Source organism: Medicago sativa, chromosome 7 (assembly GCF_051527215.1).
Source record: "Medicago sativa cultivar Bolivia chromosome 7, Bolivia_mono, whole genome shotgun sequence".
In the NCBI taxonomy this organism is placed as follows: domain Eukaryota; kingdom Viridiplantae; phylum Streptophyta; class Magnoliopsida; order Fabales; family Fabaceae; genus Medicago; species Medicago sativa.
The window spans coordinates 12,030,403-12,051,988 of record NC_140755.1 but is presented as its reverse complement, the minus strand read 5'-3'; the positions used below and the strand labels follow the sequence as shown (position 1 = coordinate 12,051,988).

Genomic DNA, 21,586 nt, shown 5'->3' with positions numbered 1-21,586 from the left:
GGTCAAATGCCATGCATAGACCTAGGAGAAGATAGAGATGAATACGCATGGAAAACGACAAGCTATATGCCTTGGCTTATTGAAGACGATAGCGACGTCGGATTTATGTTTCGGAATATGGTGGAAAATCATATATTATATATGTATGTTCGTTCCATATGCAATTGCGTTGAATACAAGTAGGGATTTAATTTAATGATATGTAATGAGTTTTAATGTGTTGTTTAATTATGGACACTATGTAATGTTTTGATGAATTTCAAACTTTAGTGTACTTTGAACCAAATGTCGGTTTGTTTTAATTATGGACAATTGTAAAAGATAATGTATTTTTCTTGTTTATGACTGAGTACAAATGTTGTACGACTAATATTGCCTCGGGAAATGCTCTGGATGAATTATAGGTAAAAACTAGCCGAAAAATGGCTAGGTTGAGTTATGCAGAACCCACTGTCTGCATAATTGTTTTCCTCGGCAGTTAACTGCCGATGGAACCGGCTGTAGTTAACTGCCGAGGTTTTCATCGGTAGTTAACTGCAGCCAGTTAATGAATTCCTCGACAGTTAACTATCGAGGGGCAATTTCGTATTTTACATGTGTTTCTCAGCCTTATGATATGTGTGAACAACAATTTTCATTCTAAAGAGCAACTCCAAACTTAGTTTCAAATCATACCAAGTTCTTTAAATTTTTTATCTAACTACAAGATGGATCAAATAGATGACATTACGGGGTTCAAACTTGTTCGTCACTTTAGCAACTACAAAAGAAATATTGCATGAAGGTTCAAAGGTGTAAGATCCATAATTTAGCTGCGAATAAATTTAGGGCTTTGTATTTTGTTCTGATGTTTTCTTTGTTAATAAATGACATTTTGTCGAAAAATTATTTTGATTCCAAAACTATTATTTTGAATGGAAACTTGAAGAGCAAGTTAGTTATGTGAGGTATAGGATTGACTCACATATATTGTTTTTCTATTCTGGGTGATTGAGTACGATTTTCATGATGTTTGTTAAGAATGATTATGTTTGTGACTTGAGTTAAAGGGAATGCATGAGTATGTGTTTTCTTAATCTTGCTGAGCATTTTTGCGAGTTTGGGGATTCAGGTAGAATCAAATATGAATTCGCCTGCAAATGAAATATTAATGGACCTTGAGAGTCATTATATTCATCCAGGGAATTTACTATTCGTTTTGGGAATTTAGCAAATCATACCTGCTGGTTGAGAAAAATTTCGAAAAGAAAATATTAGAGAATGAATAGTGGTTTTAGAGTAAGAAAGTAATTCTAAGATGTTTGAGACTGGTTAGAGGTTCATCAGAGTTAGGATAGAACATTATCAGTTACGTGTGCCTTAAACCGCGAGAATCGGGTTCGGTTTATTTCCAAAATCAAAACACTATATATAGGAGGACATACCACCTTTTTCTCATAGGCCAAAATCATTTCTCTCTCCTCACTACTCTCTTATTTTCGCAACAATTAAATCCTCCACTGTTCCGGGGCCGTAACATCTTCGTTCCTTGTCCGAATCGCCCAAACGAGATATCAAAACGAAGCCCTTGACGAATCCTACCTTCCTATGTGTGATTCACTATCATTTGATGAGGTATTCCTCTCCTTTAACCTCTTTTAAATCACGGTTTTGATGTTTGTAAGGGTAAGAGTGTCGAGTTTTGATTTTCTCGAATGATGTTATGTATTAATGTCGTTGGGTAAGTCTGTATGAGTATAGATCTGAAAGAAAATTTACGATCCGTTCATTTTAAAATTTTAGTGTTATTGAAAAAGTTTTGAAATGTAAATTTTATTTTATATTTATGCTTTAGACGAATAAATAAGCTGATTCAACCGATTGGTTTTTGAAAATGTTGTCCAGACGAAAGTGCTGAACCGTTTAGGGGTATTTTCGTCATTTTTAAATTGTTGAAATTGAAAATGAGCTAACAAATGGATTCGCGTCGTCAAGATGGTCGAAATGGACCTATGGTTCGCAACGTTCCGACAACGAATGAATTTATTATGATTTTCTGAAAATAATGTGTCTGAGCTGACGCTGGAAGTGACTGCTGACACTATCAGAGTTCGAATTTTTATGTTTGAACTGTTGAGTGGTGAAAATATTTTGTCTGTGAATTTGTGTTAGGTTGACTGAGCCAGAGGCTCTGGTATGCAATGTAAACACAAAGGAGACTCTGTCGAAAATTCGTCAGATACATTTTATCTTATTTTCGAGTGGTTTTGAAAAGAGGTTTCAAAACGGATAATATTTTGGGATTCACCTGAACATGAAAAATATTTGTCAAATTGTTTGGAAATCTTTAAGGTCTCTCAGAAGACTTAGAGTATTTGAGAAAATATTTTCTTGGGTGATTTCAAGGAAGAATACTATTTAAATTAGTCTTGTCGAAGTGTTTGAGATTTTGTCTTGAGAACAAAATGTTTTGTATAATTGAGTATTTGAAATAAAAGTTTCTGATGGGAAAGAGTTTCCTGGACTCACTTTTGGAAAGTTTATGGTCATGATAAGACTTAAAGTATTTTCATGGATTTTGAGACGAAGGCTCTTTTGGAAAACATTTTATTTAAGTTTTTGGAATTATTGAAGTTGATCATATTTCCGAGTGAGTTGAATTTCGCCTAGAACGGGTGGAATGCTTTAGAGCCGATATTTACCTAAGTCACTGTATCTGCTAGGATACTTAGCTCGAGGGTTTAGAGACGTTCCTGTTGTAGATGCTTACGAGTGTAGAGCAGTACGTTGTAAGGAATGCTTTGCTCAGGTAAGGGCACTTTCTTGAAACTCCATAGTTACTTAAATGCCTGGATGGTTTACGTGCTATTGTGTGTATTGTGAATATAATATGTTAAGTGAATGTGTTTGCCCAATGTGGGATTTGGTTGCAATCAATGTGATTATGATATGTTGATGTACTTTGCTTTCATATGATTTGTGAATAAATATATGAAATGTCTCTTGATATGTTAAAAGTTGTAATCTTCGTTGTTTAGCCTGTGTGGCGTTATTATGCCTTTGTGGTGTTGTGGTGTAGCCTTTGCGGCATTATTAAGCCTTTGTGGTGTGCATGCCTTTGTGGTGGCCTTTGTGGCATTATTCAGCCTGTGTGGCTTGATAAATTCTAGAATCATGACATTTCATAAGCCTTTGTGGTGTGCATGCCTTTGTGATATTATTCAGCCTGTGTGGCTTGATCAATTCTGGAATCATGCATGTGACGACCCGTGATAGGTGTCACACCCATATAGCTGCATTTGTTAGGCAAATCATGCATCATAGTACCTTGTATGCAGAGTGATTATGTTGATGCTATTTACCATGCTAGTATGTTATGCCTTCAGTATTTTTGTAATTATGTTGTTTTTAGATCGTGACCCTTTACATTAATTCGTGGATCGGGCTTTGCCCCACATCCAAATAGGGAGTGTGCTTTGCGGGAATAGCAATGGCTTTGGAGGTGTAGCAGTTTGGCAGTCAAACTTGATGTCATTGATGGGATCTTGTACCATGTCATCCCAGTTCAAAGTTAAGGATCAGCTTAGATGTTTTACTTGTGGTGTCTTATGTTTATGTATTTTCACTTCTTTTGTTTGGGCACCGCTGTAAATGATACTACCATGAGAAATGAATACTCGAACACTATTTTATGTTTTCGTAGTGCATGATTTGATATTAAAAGCTCATTGCCTAATATTGTTTTATAAAATGTGACATTTGATTCAGATTGTCTTGTTGGTAATGCTTTCAAAATATTTTACTTACTGTGATTTTAAATTAAAGACGATCCTGAATCCTTTAGTGCATGACATTGAGTTGTTTTAAAAAGAAAAAAAAATGCACTCGTGTTTTGAAAACTGGGCTGTTACAAAAGGGATTTAGCAAAGGTTATAATAATAATAATAATAATAATAATAATAATAATAATAATAATAATAATAATAATAATAATAATAATAATAATAATAATAATAATAATAATAATAATAAAAGAGTAGTTCGAAAAGGCTCAAGGTACCAAAAAAAGTGTCCGTGTGTAAAATAATATGACCTGTAGTCTGTAGAGAACGGCCACAAGTCTGAGCAAAAATGACATTCGCACATGGAACACACATATTGAAAGAATTATTGCAAAAAGTGAAAGATATTTGGCTCATAGTCGCATCAATTATTCTATACAGAAAAGGTACGGTGATTATGATGAGTATCTTCCACAGCAAGCCCCAATAGTTATCGTGCTCCTAAACATTGCGGGTAAGTCAGCCTTCTGATGTAATGGTCTAAAACAACTTATGAGACTAAAACAATTTGGATTTTTTTTGATATGGAAACGTATTGTAATTCATGCAAAATTTAAAATGAACAAAGTTACAAGTACAACCATTACTAGGTCAACGATAATGGATTTCCTTCTCTGAAGCATGGGTATGTCAAACATGGAGAAGTACCTGTACCGGGTACGTACTCGTACGGTACTCGTAATTTACACACCGAACTGTACGCCTTTTTTACTTAGTTGTTTCTCTGTGGTTGGTGCAAAAAAAACGTACGGACGGTGGAAGAATAACCAAAATTATTTTGCTTGTTTATTTTATTGCAATTCTCTCTTGCTTTTGATGAAAATAGCAGAGCGGGTGCTCAAAAAAGAAAAAACTCTGAAGCAATACGATGATAGACGTGTGGTTAAACACATGATCAAAATATGACTAGTATGATACTATTTTTTATTATAATTGATTTTTTTCTAAACATGTTTTTACATCAACAATGGTAGTAATTCACTTAAATATTCTTTTTGATTTTATAGCAACGTACTCATACCTTCATTTTTTTTTAAAATTTACCGTATTATGTACAAGTACCGATACCTGTACGTACTCTTGATTTTATAGCAACACATACGTTTTCTATTTTCAACTATATTAATAATTTCTTTACTTACATACTCTTATTTATTATACATTTTTTTTCTTCAATCAACGATAAATAGTATGTTCAAAACTTAAAGAAACTCTCTCAAAGCATAAAATTATAAAAAATAGTAATTAAAATCAAATTTAATACAAAATATCAACTTTCTTAACTCCCGTGATTTTGCCAAAATGGTCTTATAAATAGGGAAGGAGGTAGTATTTCTTTTACAATACACAAGTCATAATTCAATTAAAAACGCTGAATTTACTTAAAGATTCCTTCTAGCATAGCGGAGTTATAACTAAGTCGCATACAATGAATCTACTTCTAGGATAGTGAGTCATAACTGAGTTAACAACTACGGATTTACTTCTAAAATAGTGAAATTAAAACTGAGTAAACAATTATGGATTTCCTTCTTGGATAGTTTAGTCATAACTGAGTAAAACCGAGTAAACAGTTATGGATTTCCGTCTTGGATAATCGAGTCATAACTGAGTTAACAACTACGGATTTACTTCTAAAATAGTGGATTTAAAACCAGTGGCTGAGCCAGGAAAATTATAGAGCCTGGTCAAAAATTTTATCGCAAAATATGGCGTGTTAAGAACGTTAAAATATGGCTTTACACAAAATATTATAAATTTTCAACAAACGACAAATTAATTATGAATTTTTAAAGTGTCAAAAACTCAAAAAACAAAACAACGGAAATCTCGACCTATAAATCAAATTTTGAGCTCATTATTTGCAGAGACATCTATAAAAATACATAAAAAGGATATGTAAAGTTTCATAGCATTTCGAAATTGTTTCAATTTATTTTGATTTTTCAACCAAAACGTGCATTGAAATTTTGTTCTGAGTAAGCGTATCATCACAGGTCAAATTTTGTTCCCTAATTTTGCAGGCATGACTAGAAGATGATAAGAACCTTCACAATGAAATTTTGTAGTTTTTAAACGAGATACAAATTAATTATAAATTGTTTAAGAAATTCATAATTATCGGGAATAAAAATTCATAATTAATTTGTCTGTAGTCGAAAAAATTTAATTTTTTGTGCAAAACTATATTTTAACGTGCTAAACATGTATGGAAAAAATCATGAAAAAATTCAACATCTATGTCACGTTTTTATACTACACATATATTATAGGATAAAAAATACGAAAAAACTCGAATTACAATGCTAGAATATATGTTTTTTATTTTACATGGTCAATTTGAACAATTAACCATTCAAAATAAGAGAGATGAACCTATCAATAGTGTTCTAAATAAAATTAGGAGATAAATCAATGTCCTTTCCGAGATCTCTTTGCGTGTGAGAATTTTCAGATTTTGCCCAATTATTTTTTTTTTTAAGTAGGAAAATGGCTATTGGGTTGGACTTGGTACAAAGAAAGTAGCAGCTGAGCCCGGGCTAATGCCCAGGCTAGCTGGGGGGTGCCACCGCCCCTGTTTAAAATCGAGTAAACAGTTATGGATTTCTGTCATGGATAATCGAGTCATAACTGAGTTAACAACTATGGTTTACTTCTAAAATACTGGAATTAAAACCAAGTAACACAATTATGGATTTACTTCTTATAGTGTGTTTGGGGTGGCGTTGCTTTTTGAAAATCACGTCCAAAAATCCCGTTAAAGCAGAAGCTTGGTTTTCCAGCTTCCTTATTTTCACGTTTTCTTTTCCTCGGGACGCGCAATTTTGAGTTGGAACGTGTTACCATACACACTATTAGATAGTTGAGTCATAACTGAATTAACAACTATGAATTTACTTCTAAAATAGTGGAATTAAAGCCGTGTAAACAATTATGGATTTACTTCTTGGATAGTAGAGTCATAATGAGTTAACAACTATGAATTTACTTCTAAAATAGTGGATTTAAAACAGAGTATGCAATTATGGATTTTCTTCCCTAAAAGTCGAGTCATAGCTGACATATAACCTATGGATTTACTTCTAGAATTGCTGAGTCAGAAGTGAGTCATCAATTATGGATTTTCTTCTAGAATAGTTGAATCATATAACTGAGTCAACATCCAAGGTTTACCTTTAATGCTCCATCTATCTATTATAGCTTAATTATAACTAAGTAGACAACATTGGATTTCCTTCTGACTTAGAAACTTTACATTTACTTCTAGAATAGTTGCATCAAAGTTAAGTCAACAATAATGGATATCCGTTTAGAATGTTTGGGTCACAATGGAGTTGGAAACCACATATTTACTTTTAATGTTCCTTCCATAATAGTTGAGTCATAATTGAGACGGTAATTATAATTTTACTTATGATGATCTTTGTAGAATAGTTAACTAAATCAATAACCATAATTAATTTACTTAAAAGTTTCTTCGAGAAGATCTGAGTCATAACATTGTCACACTTGTTTCTAGAATATATCATGATATCACATATTTACTTACACCTATAAAGATAAAGCTAATAACCAGATTTTAATCATAGTAGTTGAGTAGTTTTATAACCATAATTTTGTATCAAACCCTTTCTTCCTACTTCAAGTATAATAAAACCACTAGTGCAGAAAACACTTTTTAAATCAGGTGAATATGACTTTTTAAATCGGGTGAACATCCGATTTATAGGTGGCCGATTTAAAAAGTGGTTTTGATTTTAAGTCAGCCCCCTTTACCCGATTTAAAATCGTTTAATTTAAATCGGTTGAACCCATCTAAAATATTTTAATTTAAATCGGATGAACCCACTTAAAAAGTCTCAAGGGATAAAAAAAATCAGATTTAAATCGGTTGAACCCATCTAAAATCTTTTAATTTAAATCGGATGAACCCACTTAAAAAGTCTCAAAAGGGATAAAAAAAAATCAGTATCATGCATTACTAAATTGAGCAAGCTCATCCAAAATCAGTGTCCATCTTGTATTGCATCTACGACGTTTGTACATACATATAATTAAGACAAGAAATTCTCAACGAACCAAACACACCGGGAAAAAACAATCGGACAATAGGAATGACCCCCTACGCATACCACACCACAGCATCAAACCCAGCCCCCAAACACTCCAACGCGCGCAATCCTGCACCACAACAGCTGCTGGCAGCATCAACAATTGGTGACAGCAGAAAACAACCAGCAACAACAACTCAAACAAAAGACTGCAGACCTGCTATCAACACCAAAAAACCACACAGCAGACTGAAACAGAAGACAACAGCAATAAATTAAAAATATAATGTAATTGAAACTTCATTACAACATAAGAACAATGACAGAGTAAATGCAGAAAATCAACAACCATAATTTAATAGAATACTATTCACAATGAAATGTGCATTTGTTTAACAACAAATTGGAATCAAGATTATAGAGTCTGAAAGACCACTACTATTTCTCAAGTAATGATTGTCTAATAGGATTTCAATGACATGATTGCAAATTCTCTTTGAAAGTATATGTGATCCAAATGGGCTAACTTATAACTAATTAGAAATGACCATACGCCTGATCAGCCTACTTATTAATAAAACTTGCAGTATTCAAGAATAACACATTAAAAAGGATTTCGAAAATAGCACTGGATTAGCAAAACCATCACTCAGTACGATTTAAGGATAGCACAACATGTAGTATAATAAACTTCATTGTAATCATAATATAAGCTCATCTAGGACTTCTAAAGCCTCGTCAAACCTTAGGCTCATCAGTATGTTGGCCTTTTGATACATGGGGAGTAGATTGTTCTTATCTGCTAAAATAGCTTTCTCCATCACGGTCAAACCTTCCTCGCTTCTCTGAGAAATCATAGAATAGCATAGTTTCAAAATCTTGGATACAAAAAAAAAAGTAAACGACAATTGTAGGTGTAGTTTGTACAAACACATTAAGTGCAGCAAGAGATTAACCTTTAAAAAATGCAAAGCAGTTCCAAGGTACGACAATATCACAGAAGATTTTGGGTTGATTCGGAATGCCATACGGAAATGATGTTCAGAGAACTCAAATTTCTCTTGGTGGAGATATAACATTCCAAGTCCATACCATGCGTTATAGTGCCTTGGGTCAACCATGAGTGCTCTCTGATAGCTCTGGATCCCATTTTCAAAATCTTCTTGTGCAACACACCTGCAAATGGCAACGAGTTACGAGACAGATCAAGTAGTAGGAATGTGTACCTTAACAAAAAGGACAATTTTCTTACTCATGCCCACAAAGGGTTTGTGCATATGCAAATCTTGGATTCAGTTGAACTGCTCGTTGAAAATTTTTCAGTGCAGTTTCATTATCTTTTTGCAGGCTGTAGCAATTTCCCATGGCACACCAGCCACAACATTTAACAGAAATAATAAACCAGGATAAATGATTAGTTTGAAAAGAACAGTGAAATACAACAAAGCTAAATAGAAGAAAAAGGTTGAGGCATTCAACACTAAATCTAAAATTTGACAAAGCACATTCTGTGGTGTTTGAATAGCAAAATAATATTATCATCAGCCTATTTACAGAAAGGTTTCAGATGCAGATATATCATGTGAGGCAAATATACACCAATGTGATATAGAAAATCCACTACTTCATAAATAGTAGGAACCAAGACAGCTTGCTTAGGTGCATAAGCTCGCACATTAGAAGATGCAGTTTTAAGCCTATTAGCAAGCGAAGGAAAGACAATAGTGGGTGCATATGACCTTCAAGGGAAGCAACTTCAGTTAAAAAATAGATGGTAGTACACAGAGGAATAAAAAGAAAGTTCCATGTGTACCTACCAGGATTGAGGGGCTAACCGATCAGTTGAAATCAGTTCCTGGGCCAGGTAGCTTAGCTTCATATCTTCCTTTAAATGCTGAAGCAGAGATAAGTCTTTTGGTCAAGCAGTAAACATGCAGATATGCATGTAAAATTCTATATTTAAAGTGGAGCTGGAAGCTAAAGAAATACAAGGATGTAGTATTTGTTTTTTGAAAAAGAATACAAGGATGTAGTGTTAAAACGTTATAGCCATATATAATTATCAATGTTCAAGCTTATTTTGTAATTTGTAAATGACTATCATCAAACAAGAAACCTTTAACATAAATAGCATCAACATCAAAATAATGTAGCCTCAATTATGCAAACAAAGAGATAGGTTTTCTTTTTACAAAGAAAATGTATGTCAACTCACATAAAGGACGGTTGAGTATATATCCATCCCTTCCAGACTATAAAGTGCAATTTGACGAGCAAGACTAAAGGCCCGATCAGCTTCTAAATTATCAACTAACTCATAGTGTGCCTTCCCAACCTGCGTCGAAACATATTCAAAGTAACATGACAAGTAATTAGCATATGCACCTCTAAGAATCTTCGATATAAGAAACATCATAGAATCCAGTGGCATATAAAATTAACCAGCATATAAAACTAACCAAATAACCATACACAGAATCATGAGAAGTTAAAAAATTCTTCATACCAAATTTGACAAGATTAGTCATGAAAGAGTCATTTTAAAAGCTCTAAACTAAAGCATAGGGATATTGAGACAATGCCCCAAAAATCAATTTAAAAATTTAAAAACACTTGAGAGATTGTCATACTAATGAATGAAGAAAACAAATTAGGGTGGAGGTTAAAATTTCAACTAGAGGCTTTTATGACGGCATCATGCTAATAAAATATTATAAATTTTATTATATTTCATACTATATAATACAATTGTACACATTAAATAACTCAAATCCCACGCAACAATTTGACAATAAAGAAACTGAATACTGATTGAACCAAGATGCGGGTAAAAAAACAAGACCACGAAATTAGAACAAAACTGAAATTAATAGATTAAATCGACATAGAAAATTAAAAAACTAAAACAAAACAACAAAAAATCAGAAGATTCAATATTTATAAAACACATGCATCAAATTAATTCAATTAACATAATCAAAACCCTATCACCAAAACAACAAACAACAAAACAAAACAAAACAGAAACACGACAGCACCTCCACAACCAAACAACGCCGGCGATCTGGAGACACAAATGACGGCGTGGCTGCCGACGAACGGAAAGGAGATGGTGAGGAGGGCGCAACATAGTACCGACCCCCAACCCACCGACGAAGAGGAGAAACGCTCGGAAACGCTGCAGAACAAGATTGTAACCACAAAACAGAGTCCCGCAGATCCAGATTGTAAACATCGGAGATTGAGAGTTTGGATCTGGAGATTGAGAGTTTGGATCTGGAGGGTGGAAAGGAACGGCGGTGTTATTGTAAACTTAGAGAGAGGTTCAGAGAAAAGTTACGATAGAGAGAGAAAGGTTTTTTTCTATGAATGTGGTGGGAGTGGTTAGAAATTAGATTTGAGGCACACTCATGAATTTGGTTCTTATTTTATAATTTTAATATAAAATTGTTTTTAAATGGGTTTACCCGATTTAATATCTAATGGTCTCAAATTCCTTTCCTTCACATGGGATTTTAAGTCATGTGGATTACATCCCATTTAAAATCCCTGTTTTAATAAGTCATTTTTGTACTAGTGAACCCTATATCTACATTTAGTCTTTTGTCTTTCTCTTTTCTAAATCTCTCATTTCTCACACTATTGAAAACCCTAATTTTAATATTTTTCTTTATCAATATACTAAATAATTTTAATGTGGAGATGGTGAATATGAATATATATGTTTGATGAGGCATGAAACTTGCTTTTACGTTCTTTATTCAAGTTTTATGTAATCTCAATCATTTGGATTTGAGGCTCAGGTTTTGTAAATTTGATTTGGGAATATCTTGCTTTTATTTTTATGTCTTTATTGATTTAAACTTGATTTAAGTTATTTATCGTAGCAGATAATATCTTATTTTTATACTGATTAAAATTTAAATCAAAACCATTTTGACTTGTTAAAAAAGCAAATGAAAATAAATTGTGCTTATAAATTATATTTATGGCATTGGATGTGTTATTTAGGAAATTTATTATGGTAGGTTATATTTATTGGATGTTGGTTTATGAATTTTGATTGATTGTAGATTGGAATTGATACATCGATAGATACTCTTGGAAGGAAACTCACAATTTGCATGAAAATGAAAACCTATCATTAATTGATTCATATACCGTTAAATTATATTTATTGGATGTATGATTTATGATTGTAATATTTTTTATTAGATTTTGATTTGTGAATTTTGGTTGATTGATTATTTATTGAAATTGATAGATACTCTTGAAAGGAAATTCCCAAATTCCATGAAAATGACATTGTGTAAAAATGTCTTGAAAGTTTCACATTGCTATGATGATTGGTATTCTTGGTTGATTAGGAAGGGTTGATCATTCCCATAGGTTACAAAATTAATCAATATACTTACTAGCTTACCTTTAGCAGCAACAAGTTGCCACTCTTCTCAAACTCCATAAGCAACTAAACATGATTATTAGCAGCTTTAGTCAAGGCCATGTTGAAGAAGATGAATGAAGCAAATGCAAAACGTTATCACAGCATCAATTATGGAGTTGAAGGTGACCACATTTGGCTTGTTTCCTGTCTCTATGGAGTTAATGTTTAAATGCATCAAGCCAAATGTGGTCACTTTCAACTCAATAATTGATGCATTTCAACAACCGCCAGCTTTGGAATATGGAGTTAATGGTTCTTCGCAATACATTGAGTATCCGAGTGAACAAGCATCTTCTATGCTTATCGATGATGATGCTTTTTAGCATAAGACCGGGGATGACCGGATCTTGAAGGTGTTTGAGCAACTTGCTGCTGAAAAAGATGGTCACATAAAGAAGGATAGGAGGGGACGAGACAAGACCAGCACTACATATTGTGTCTCTTCCAAAAAATGCATGAGCTGCACATTAAACTAGATGTTGTAACATTTTCATGAATTTTGAATGCTTGCAGGTGAATACTTTGAAAATATTTATTTTTATTATCTTCAATTAAACATCTTTTGATAGTATGTATGTTGACATTCTCTCTTAAACATGTAACTGATCTCAAATCTTATAATATGATGCAGTCGTTGCAATTCATTTGACGATGCTTCAAAACTGTTAGACGCGCTCCACTTGTTTGATAACCAGGTGTATGGTGTAACACATGGACTGTTCATGGGTTACAGAGGACAAGTATGGTTCCAGGCTCAAACTCTATTCGATGAAACGATGCGTATGGATTCTTCAACTGCATCCGCCTTTTATAATACACTCACATATATGGTGTGGCACTTTGGTTAGGTAAAAAGTCCAGCCATTTGATAAAAAATTGAAAGTTTTTCGCATCAGTTATAGTATTGTAAGAATTTTGCTCATTTTCCGTATTTTAATATTAAAATTGATTTTGACATCAGAAACGCGGAGCTAAAATGGTTGCAATTGAAGGAAGACGCCGAAATATGTGGAAAGGGGAATCGTCAATTTCTTGCTTGGATCTTCATCTGATGTCTGTTGGTGCTGCTTGTGCAATGGTTCATTCATGGTTGCTCAATATGCATTGTACGCATGTTGTGTCTGTACATGCAATCAACAATTCTCTCATTTGTTAATATATATCTTCTTCTCATTTATGAATTCTATCAAGAATTGTAATAGTAAGAGCTACATACATATTCATATAGTTGATCCTTAAACAATGAAACATTGACACATGACGTGAACACTCACATTGACACTTAAACATAGTAATGATTTGAGAAAATGGAAATGAATACATGAAACTACACGTGTTGGTGTTGAGTCGGAGACGGACACGGACACAGGTACGCCTTCCCTCGAAGTCTAGAGTGTTTGTTGAAACATTATACATAACATTGTGAATGAAAGATTATTTTACATAATTTCTCTGAATTTCAATCATCAATTTCTGCTTGCATTGAATTAATGATTTTTGTCATGATAATTAGGATTAAAGATAAAAACAAGAATCAAATGGAGCAAACTACTATTATTCATTCAATTTTTTTTTTTGCACCCTACAACTGGGCAATACAAGACACTTAAAAAAGAAATACAAAGATATTGAATTCAAGAACATTAAACTAGAAAAGCAACAAGATACTTGTATTCTATGACAAATTGACACAGACATAGACATGGACATTGACACTGAACACTATGCTCCGACACTAGTAATAATTTGAAAAAGAAAATTGAACCTAATCACATGTGCCATAGATCGACACATGCTAGACACCCGACAAACATTCGATTTGAAGTCTCATAGCTTCAAATTTACAAATGGAATTTACAAATGGTTACTCTTGATTGTGATGTGAATCAAGTTTTAAATCGAAATTTGATGTAAATAGAACATAATTTTTAGGCTAAATTTCTATTTTAGTCCTTTAACTATTTTTTTTGTATCGCTTTGGTCCCATAAACCTCGATAATTTTTTAATCTCAACCGTTTAAAGCAACTGTCATATCCAAGAATCATAGTCTGCTGCCGACTAGCTCTATGGTTTGATTTGTACAACAGTGAATATGAAAGTGACCGGATTTCATCTAAATTTTTTGCGTCTTGATATTTTCTTCAAGACGATAGAAAAAATGGTTGAGAGGGCAAAGCGATTAAAAAACTTTGTTGGTGGATTTGCTACCATTCCTACATTTTTGCAGAAAGAGTTATTACAGTCTCTAAATGGCATTGAGAATCATTTGAGTCCTTGAGTTGTGACATGAAAAACACATCCTCTATTTTTGGTTGGTGAAAGGATATACTATTATTGATCTTCTATGGAACAATATAACAAAGATTCCATAGTTGAATATTGGAGAATAAACTGAATGGTAAAATGTCACCAGGACCTGTTTCATCAATCTTGTTGGTGTTGAGAACATTACTACTAGGACAGTTAATTTGTGAGGTTCCCCCCTTCTAGAGAATCATTTTTTAGTTTCTTTAAATTTTGTTATTACCAATTTTTACCTTCACCAACTTTTATTTGTTATTATCATATGATGATGGTGAATTCTAGGAGTAGTGCATGAGATTGCTTTGTTACAGGTCCATTCAATTGGGGAACTGTTTGTAGGATAAATATATCTATTGTTATTCATTATGTAAGACTACCAGACATTGGAAATGTGCTTCATTCTCCTATATTCATTCCCTTCATTTTTCTTTTCATGTTGCTTTCACAATGTTGTTGCTTAAATATTGTTTCCTCATCACTCCCCCCTCCAGTGGGATAATATGGGCAAAAGTAAACGTTTAGGATCCGGAATTGCTCAAAAGCTCACCGGATATATTGGATAATAACTCCATACCACATAAAATCTATTGAAGGTTACGACCCGATCGTTGTTTTTTTTTTTTTTTGGATTGGAGCGTAACTCTTAGAGTTTGAGCATTGCCAAATGAAGACAAGTTGCTTAAAAGGAACAAGGTTGTGTCATAGTTTGAGTTACAACTTGGAATTATTAACAAGATAGCAATGTTTAAAAAGTGAAAAAATCCTTAAGAAAGAGAATGAGCTAGATATAGCTATGGGATTGACAGTAATTTTTGTGTGCTTCTAGTCCTTTATTTACTATGGCTATAATTTATTCTTGCAACTAGCTAGTATAAATTTGTTTTTAGAAAATCTTTTTTTTCATAGGACTCGGTATTCTTTTGTAGTATAATCTAAGTGCTTATTAATTAATCTTTGAAAAATAAGTTTTGAGAAAGAGAATTTTAAACTGCAATTTAACTCCCCCGTTTTGTGTATATTTGTCTCACTTTCAAATATTGGTGCAAAGGTCACAAAATCCACTAGAAGATGCTACTTGGGAGAATTAAGAAACTCTCATGGCAGTTTATTAGGCGTTCGATCTTGAAACCAAACCTTTATTTAGGGCCTTTAATAATTTTTTTACTTACATACTCTTATTTATTATACATTTTTTTCTTCAATCAACAATAAATAGTATGTTGAAAACATAAAGAGACCGTCTCTTTCAAGGTGAGGCCTAGATTACCCTATCTTGTTTAGGGGGTATTTACCCTTTCAAGATATCAACCAATCAAAATGTAATATACAAATGTAACATTAAATGTCAAATAAATGAGTCAATTTTTATATAAAAAAAAACAATTTTAATAAGACAACTTTTAATTTTTATTTAATTACATTTAGGTATACAATCTTTATTAATTTACACTATAGTGCTTGTAACAATTAAAATTTCACATCAAATTCAACCCATCATATACGTTCATAAATTTTGTTCCATTCCAAAACCTAAAACAAACAAAACGTGCAATTTCTTCTTCATTCTTCTTCCCATCTTGATTGTTCAATTCTCTCATTCCAGAATTGCCGCCATTTCCAATTATCGTGAGAATCGTTGCCGTCCGTGTGATTCCAGACATCGTGAGATCGTCGTTGTTTCCAAAAGCTATATCCACGAATTAACACTCACCTTATGAAATTCATGTTTGTATTAGCATTATTTATTATTTATTATTTATTTATTTCACTTTGTCCTCTCTTCCATTGGTTAACCGACCTCACACCGTGTTCAGAATCTCAACAAATGTTCATTTCGACAACACAAAATTCACCAGGAACAAAAACAACTTAAAAACACAATATAATGATTTAAATAAAACAAAGTCCAAAAGTAAATTTAATATTCAATATTGTACCAAAAATAAAATTAATAATCAACACATTGAAGATCCATTTATCTTAATCAAACGCAAAATTTGTGTGATAAAATACAATTTTATATAATCTCAAACTCAATCAAACTCAAAACACAAATAAAAATGGAAGCATCATTGGAATTCATGTCAAAGTTGAAAGTCACCATTGTCACATTATAAGTGTGAAACGGTTGCAATCAAGTCACGATAGTAGTGAGAAAGAAACGAAAATGAAAAATCAAATCAAGAAGAAAAATCAAGTCACGATACCTGATGTGATTATGGAAACAACACCGATTCACACAATGTCTGGAATCAAAAGGACTGCAACGATTCTCACGATAATTGGAAACTGCTGCAATTCTGGAACTAGAGAATTGAACAATCAAGATGACAAGAAGAATGAAGAAGAAATTGCACGTTATGTGTGTTCTTGGTTTTGGAATGGACCAAAATTTATGAACGTATATGGGGTGTGTTTGGTAAAAATAAGCTATAAGCTAGCTGAAAGCTGAAAAGCCAGCTTATAGCTGATGTCTTATAACTGACAGCTTATAGCTGAAAAGTATAAAATAACATAAAAGGACATGTTTATATATATATATATATATATATATATATATATATAATCTAATGTATTTATTTTTTAATATTTTAATTTATGGTTAACTATGTTTTGAATCCCTAATATTCAAACTTTTGGTTTTAGTCTCCAATAAAATTTCACCGACAATTGATCTCTGTTTTTTTTTTTTGTACAAAAGAGGGCAAAAGCTCATTGATCTCTACTTTTATGAATCCCAAAAATAAGAGGAAGTTGGAAAAAAAGTAAGCAAGAATATATAAAATGTTATAACGTACCGTAGGCTAGTTATAGTTAAATATAAAACATTTCTTTTAAGGAATATATATATATATATATATATATATATATAAAGCGTTCCATAAAAAATAAAATAAAGCATCACAATTTTTTTTCAAAGGAGAAAACGTAGCAGTTGTTTTATTAAAAATTAAGCTATGAACTTGGCCGTTATTTTTTAAGCCATGAACATCGTGTTTTATTAAGAAATAATTAAATTAAATTAATAGGGTTAAAATTGGAAGAAAATATAAAAAACTACCAGCTATAAGCTCAAAATCTACTTGAAATAGCTTCACAAAACACGCTATAAGCTAGTGGAAAAAGCTTTTTACCAAACAAATCTTATTATATCAAAACAAGCTTATAAGCTAGTCCAACAAGCTACAAGCTAGCTTATTCGTGTTACCAAACACAACCATGATGGGTTGAATTTGATGTGAAATTTTAATTGTTACAAGCTCTATAGTGTAAATTAATTAAGATTGTATACCTAAATATAATTAATTAGGATTGTATACCTAAATATAATTAGGATTAAAATTGATTTTTTTTATAGAAAAAATTAACTCATTTATTGACATTTAATGTTACATTTGTATATTACATTTTGATTGGTTGATATCTTGAAAGAGTAAATACCCTCTAAACAAGAGAGGGTAATGTAGAAAAAACCCTTTTTCAAAGGATAAAATTGTAAAAACGATTGTAATTACCAACAAATTAAATATAAATATAAACTTTCTTAATTCACGTGATTTTGCCAAAAAAGACTTATAAATAGGGACATAGACAGTATTTTCTTTTACAATACACAAGTCATAATTCAGTTAGAAACAATGAATTTACTTACAAGATCCCTTCTAGCATAATTGAGTTATAACTAAGTTGCCTACAATGGATTTACTTCTAGGATAGTTGAGTCACAACTGAGTTAACAACTATGGTTTTACTTTTAAAATAGTGATATTAAAACCGAGTAGACAATTATATGGATTCCTACTTGGATAGTCGAGTCATAACTAGATTAACAACCATGTATTTACTTCAAAAATAGTGGAATTAAAACAGAGTAAACAATTATGAATTTACTTCTTGCATAGTCAAGTCATAACTAAGTTAACAACTATGGAATTAAAATCGAGTAAAGAGTTATGGATTTACTTCTTGGATAGTCGAGTCATAATGAATTAACAACAATGGATTTACTTCTAAAAAGTGGAATTAGAACAGCGTAAACAATTATGGATTTACTTCTTGGATAGTCGAGTCATAAATGAGTTAACAATTATAAATTTACTTCTAAAATAGTGGAATTAAAACCGAGTAAACAAACAATTTTGGATTTATTTCTTGGATAGTCGAGTCATAAATGAGTTAACAACTATGGATTTACTTCTAAATAGTGGAATTTAATCCGAGTATACAGTTATGAATTTCCTTCTTGAAAAGTTGAATCATAGCTGACATATAGAACCTATGGATTTACTTCAAGAATAGCTGAGTCATATCTGAGTCAGCATCCATTTTTTATTTTAATGTTCCATCTATAATAGCTTAATTATAACTAAGTAGGCAACTTTGGATTTCCTTCTGACTTAGAAACTTAAGATTTACTTCTAGAAACCACATATTTAGTTTTAATGTTCCTTCCATAATAGTTGAGTCATAATTGAGACGAAAATTATAATTTTAATTATGATGATTTTTGTAGAAAAGTTACCTGAATCAACAACCATAATTAATTTACTTTAAAAGTTTCTTCTAGAATATCTGAGTCATAACATTGTCACACTTGTTTTTTTTTTTTTTTGGTATAGTTGTCCCACTGGTTTCTATAATATATCTTAAGAGCACATATTTACATCTAAAAAAATAAAGCTAATAACCAGTTTTGGTCATTGTAGTGTAGTAGTTCTATAACCATAAATAATTTCGAATAAATACTTCAAAGTATTATCTCTATCATTTGGTCTTTTGTCTTTATCTTTTCTAAAAGTCTCCTTTCTCACACACTGTTGAAAATCCTATACTAAAAAGATGATTTTTTGATTAGTTTTCATTTATTTTAATAAAAATGAATGAATACTAATCAAAAGAACGTCTTTTTAGTAACACCCAAGTTAAGAAAAAATATATTTACTAATATTTTATATAATATACTAAATAATTTTAATATGAGATGGCAAATATGAATCTACATGTTAGATCAGACATGAAATATGCAATCTGAATTATTTGGATTTGAGTCTCAGGTTTTGAAATTTGATTTGGGAATATATATATTGCTTTTAGTTTTATGTCTTTAATGATTTAAACTTGATTTGAGTTATTTATCGTAGCAGATAATATCTTATTTTTATACTGATTAAATTTTATATAAAATCCATAATATTATATAACAAATAAAAATAATTTTTATATCAAAACCATAATCTATTTGTTTAAATATTGTATTTGACTGTTAGACTTTCTTGTTCAACCATGGTACTAGGTAGAATGCTTCACTGTTGCTAATATATTCAATTTTATTGCTTATTAAAAAAAACAAATGAAAATAAATTGTGCTTATAAATTATATTTAGGCATTGGATGTGTTATTTAGGATTTTTAGATTAGGTGTTGGTTTATGAATTTGGATTGATTGTAGATTGGAATTGATAAATTGATAGATACTCTTGAAAGGAAACTCACAATTTGCATGGAAATGAAAACCTACCTTTAATTGATTCATATTTTGTTAAATTATATTTATTGGATCTAGGATTTATGATTGTAATATTTTTGATTAGATTTTGATTTCTGAATTATGGTTGATTGATTGTTTATTGAAATTGATAGATACTCTTGAAAGGAAATTTCCAAATTCCACGAAAACGACGTTATGTAGCAAGTGTTAGTTGAAAGTTTCACATTGATTGAAAATGAAATGTTGAAAGTTGAACAACATATAAGTGAGAAAATTCATAAACTCAATGTCTTTACGTTTTAGGTAAAATGTGTGCTCAACTTACTTGTGTGGATGCTTTGATCTTGGTCCAATGTTTATGACCCAAGAAATGAAAACACATGCATTAAATGTTTTTTTTTTGCTCAATGAGTTTGATTTTGGATTAGTGGTTGAATCATGTTAGTAACTCAATGCTATGATTGTGTTACGAGGAAAGGGAAAGTGTGTTTCTAAGGGTAAGTTGGTTAGTATGATGATTGGTATTCTTGATTTATTAGGAAGGGTTGATCACAAGGTTATCAAAATCGAGACTTTACTTCAAGTCGAAAGGGAGTAGCAAAATCGGGACTTGTAAAATCGCAATTAAAATCGAAGGATTTTACTCAAGGACTTTTGTAGAATCGATATAGGATAGTAAAGTCGGGACTCGTAAAATCGCAATCAAAATCGAGGATTCTACCAAAACAAAAATAATGCTAAATATATGTTATGAATTGCATAGAGTCATAAATGACTAAAGTTCAAAGTCCAAATAATACATATACATAAATGACTCAAAGCCTAGATGCAAATATTCTTTAGTAGTCGTAATAATGCTAAACAACCTAGACAAAATACTTAAAAGGCAAATTCTAAATGCCTGACAAAATACTTGATCACAAGTGAGTAAGGCTATTAAGTTTCAAGGCAAAGACTAGAGGCCTAACAAAATATTTAATGTCAAAGCTTATATGTAATCATAAATCACGAATAAATCACCAATTATATGGATGATGAGTCATAATTTAGTCTATTTTTATGCATTATTTAGTATCGTTTTATTTAGATTTAATTTAATTTTATTTCCTTTTTGAATCTTTTACTTCAAATTGCATTTTATTTTATTTCAGGAACGAATATATGATGGAAGGTGTCTTGGAGCAAAAGAAAGAGGTCTGAAGCAAATACAGTGCAAAAATACGAAGATAGGGAGACAAAAATATGTCTCCCACAAGTCAGATGCTTGGCATGGCCCGTGCCACCCTCCAGAGTCTCTTTTGCTGCTTTTTCTTCGGACCCAAGTTACTCTGTTGTAGTTTTACTGATTAGCCCTTATAGTTGCTTAGATTTTAAGTCAATTGTAAAGCTATAAATAGAGTAGCTCTCCATCATAAACATTCATCTTTTCTTGGAATTCAATAAGTGACAATTGTCTTTCTAATAAAAGTTCATCTT

At 31.7% G+C, this 21,586-nt stretch overlaps 1 protein-coding gene and 2 long non-coding RNA genes across 5 annotated transcripts; 2 read left to right on the top strand and 1 right to left on the bottom strand.

The window, feature by feature from the left end:
• Positions 1-1,455: 1,455 nt before the first annotated feature.
• Positions 1,456-3,702, top strand: LOC146904281 (uncharacterized). Its single transcript, XR_015018339.1, has 3 exons — positions 1,456-1,614; positions 2,703-2,788; positions 3,446-3,702. It is a non-coding gene; the product is annotated as an uncharacterized LOC146904281 (long non-coding RNA).
• Positions 3,703-7,821: 4,119 nt separating this feature from the next.
• LOC146904280 (cell division cycle protein 27 homolog B-like) lies at positions 7,822-11,258 on the bottom strand. Of its 3 annotated transcripts, none has more exons than XM_085725057.1 (7): positions 10,912-11,258; positions 10,089-10,208; positions 9,691-9,850; positions 9,126-9,221; positions 8,830-9,049; positions 8,618-8,718; positions 7,822-8,093 (listed from the first exon to the last, which is right to left on the bottom strand). In XM_085725057.1, the coding sequence occupies exons 3-7, from the start codon at positions 9,750-9,752 to the stop codon at positions 8,030-8,032; spliced, it is 543 nt and encodes a 180-aa protein (XP_085581183.1). In that variant the 5' UTR covers positions 9,753-9,850; positions 10,089-10,208; positions 10,912-11,258; the 3' UTR covers positions 7,822-8,029. The 3 variants fall into 3 exon arrangements, with proteins under 3 accessions (XP_085581183.1, XP_085581180.1, XP_085581182.1); XM_085725054.1 differs by having other exon boundaries at positions 9,691-9,767; XM_085725056.1 differs by having other exon boundaries at positions 7,822-8,090; positions 9,691-9,767.
• A 230-nt stretch (positions 11,259-11,488) lies between these two features.
• On the top strand, positions 11,489-13,604 carry LOC146904279 (uncharacterized). Its single transcript, XR_015018345.1, has 2 exons — positions 11,489-13,165; positions 13,279-13,604. It is a non-coding gene; the product is annotated as an uncharacterized LOC146904279 (long non-coding RNA).
• The last annotated feature ends 7,982 nt before the right edge of the window (positions 13,605-21,586 follow it).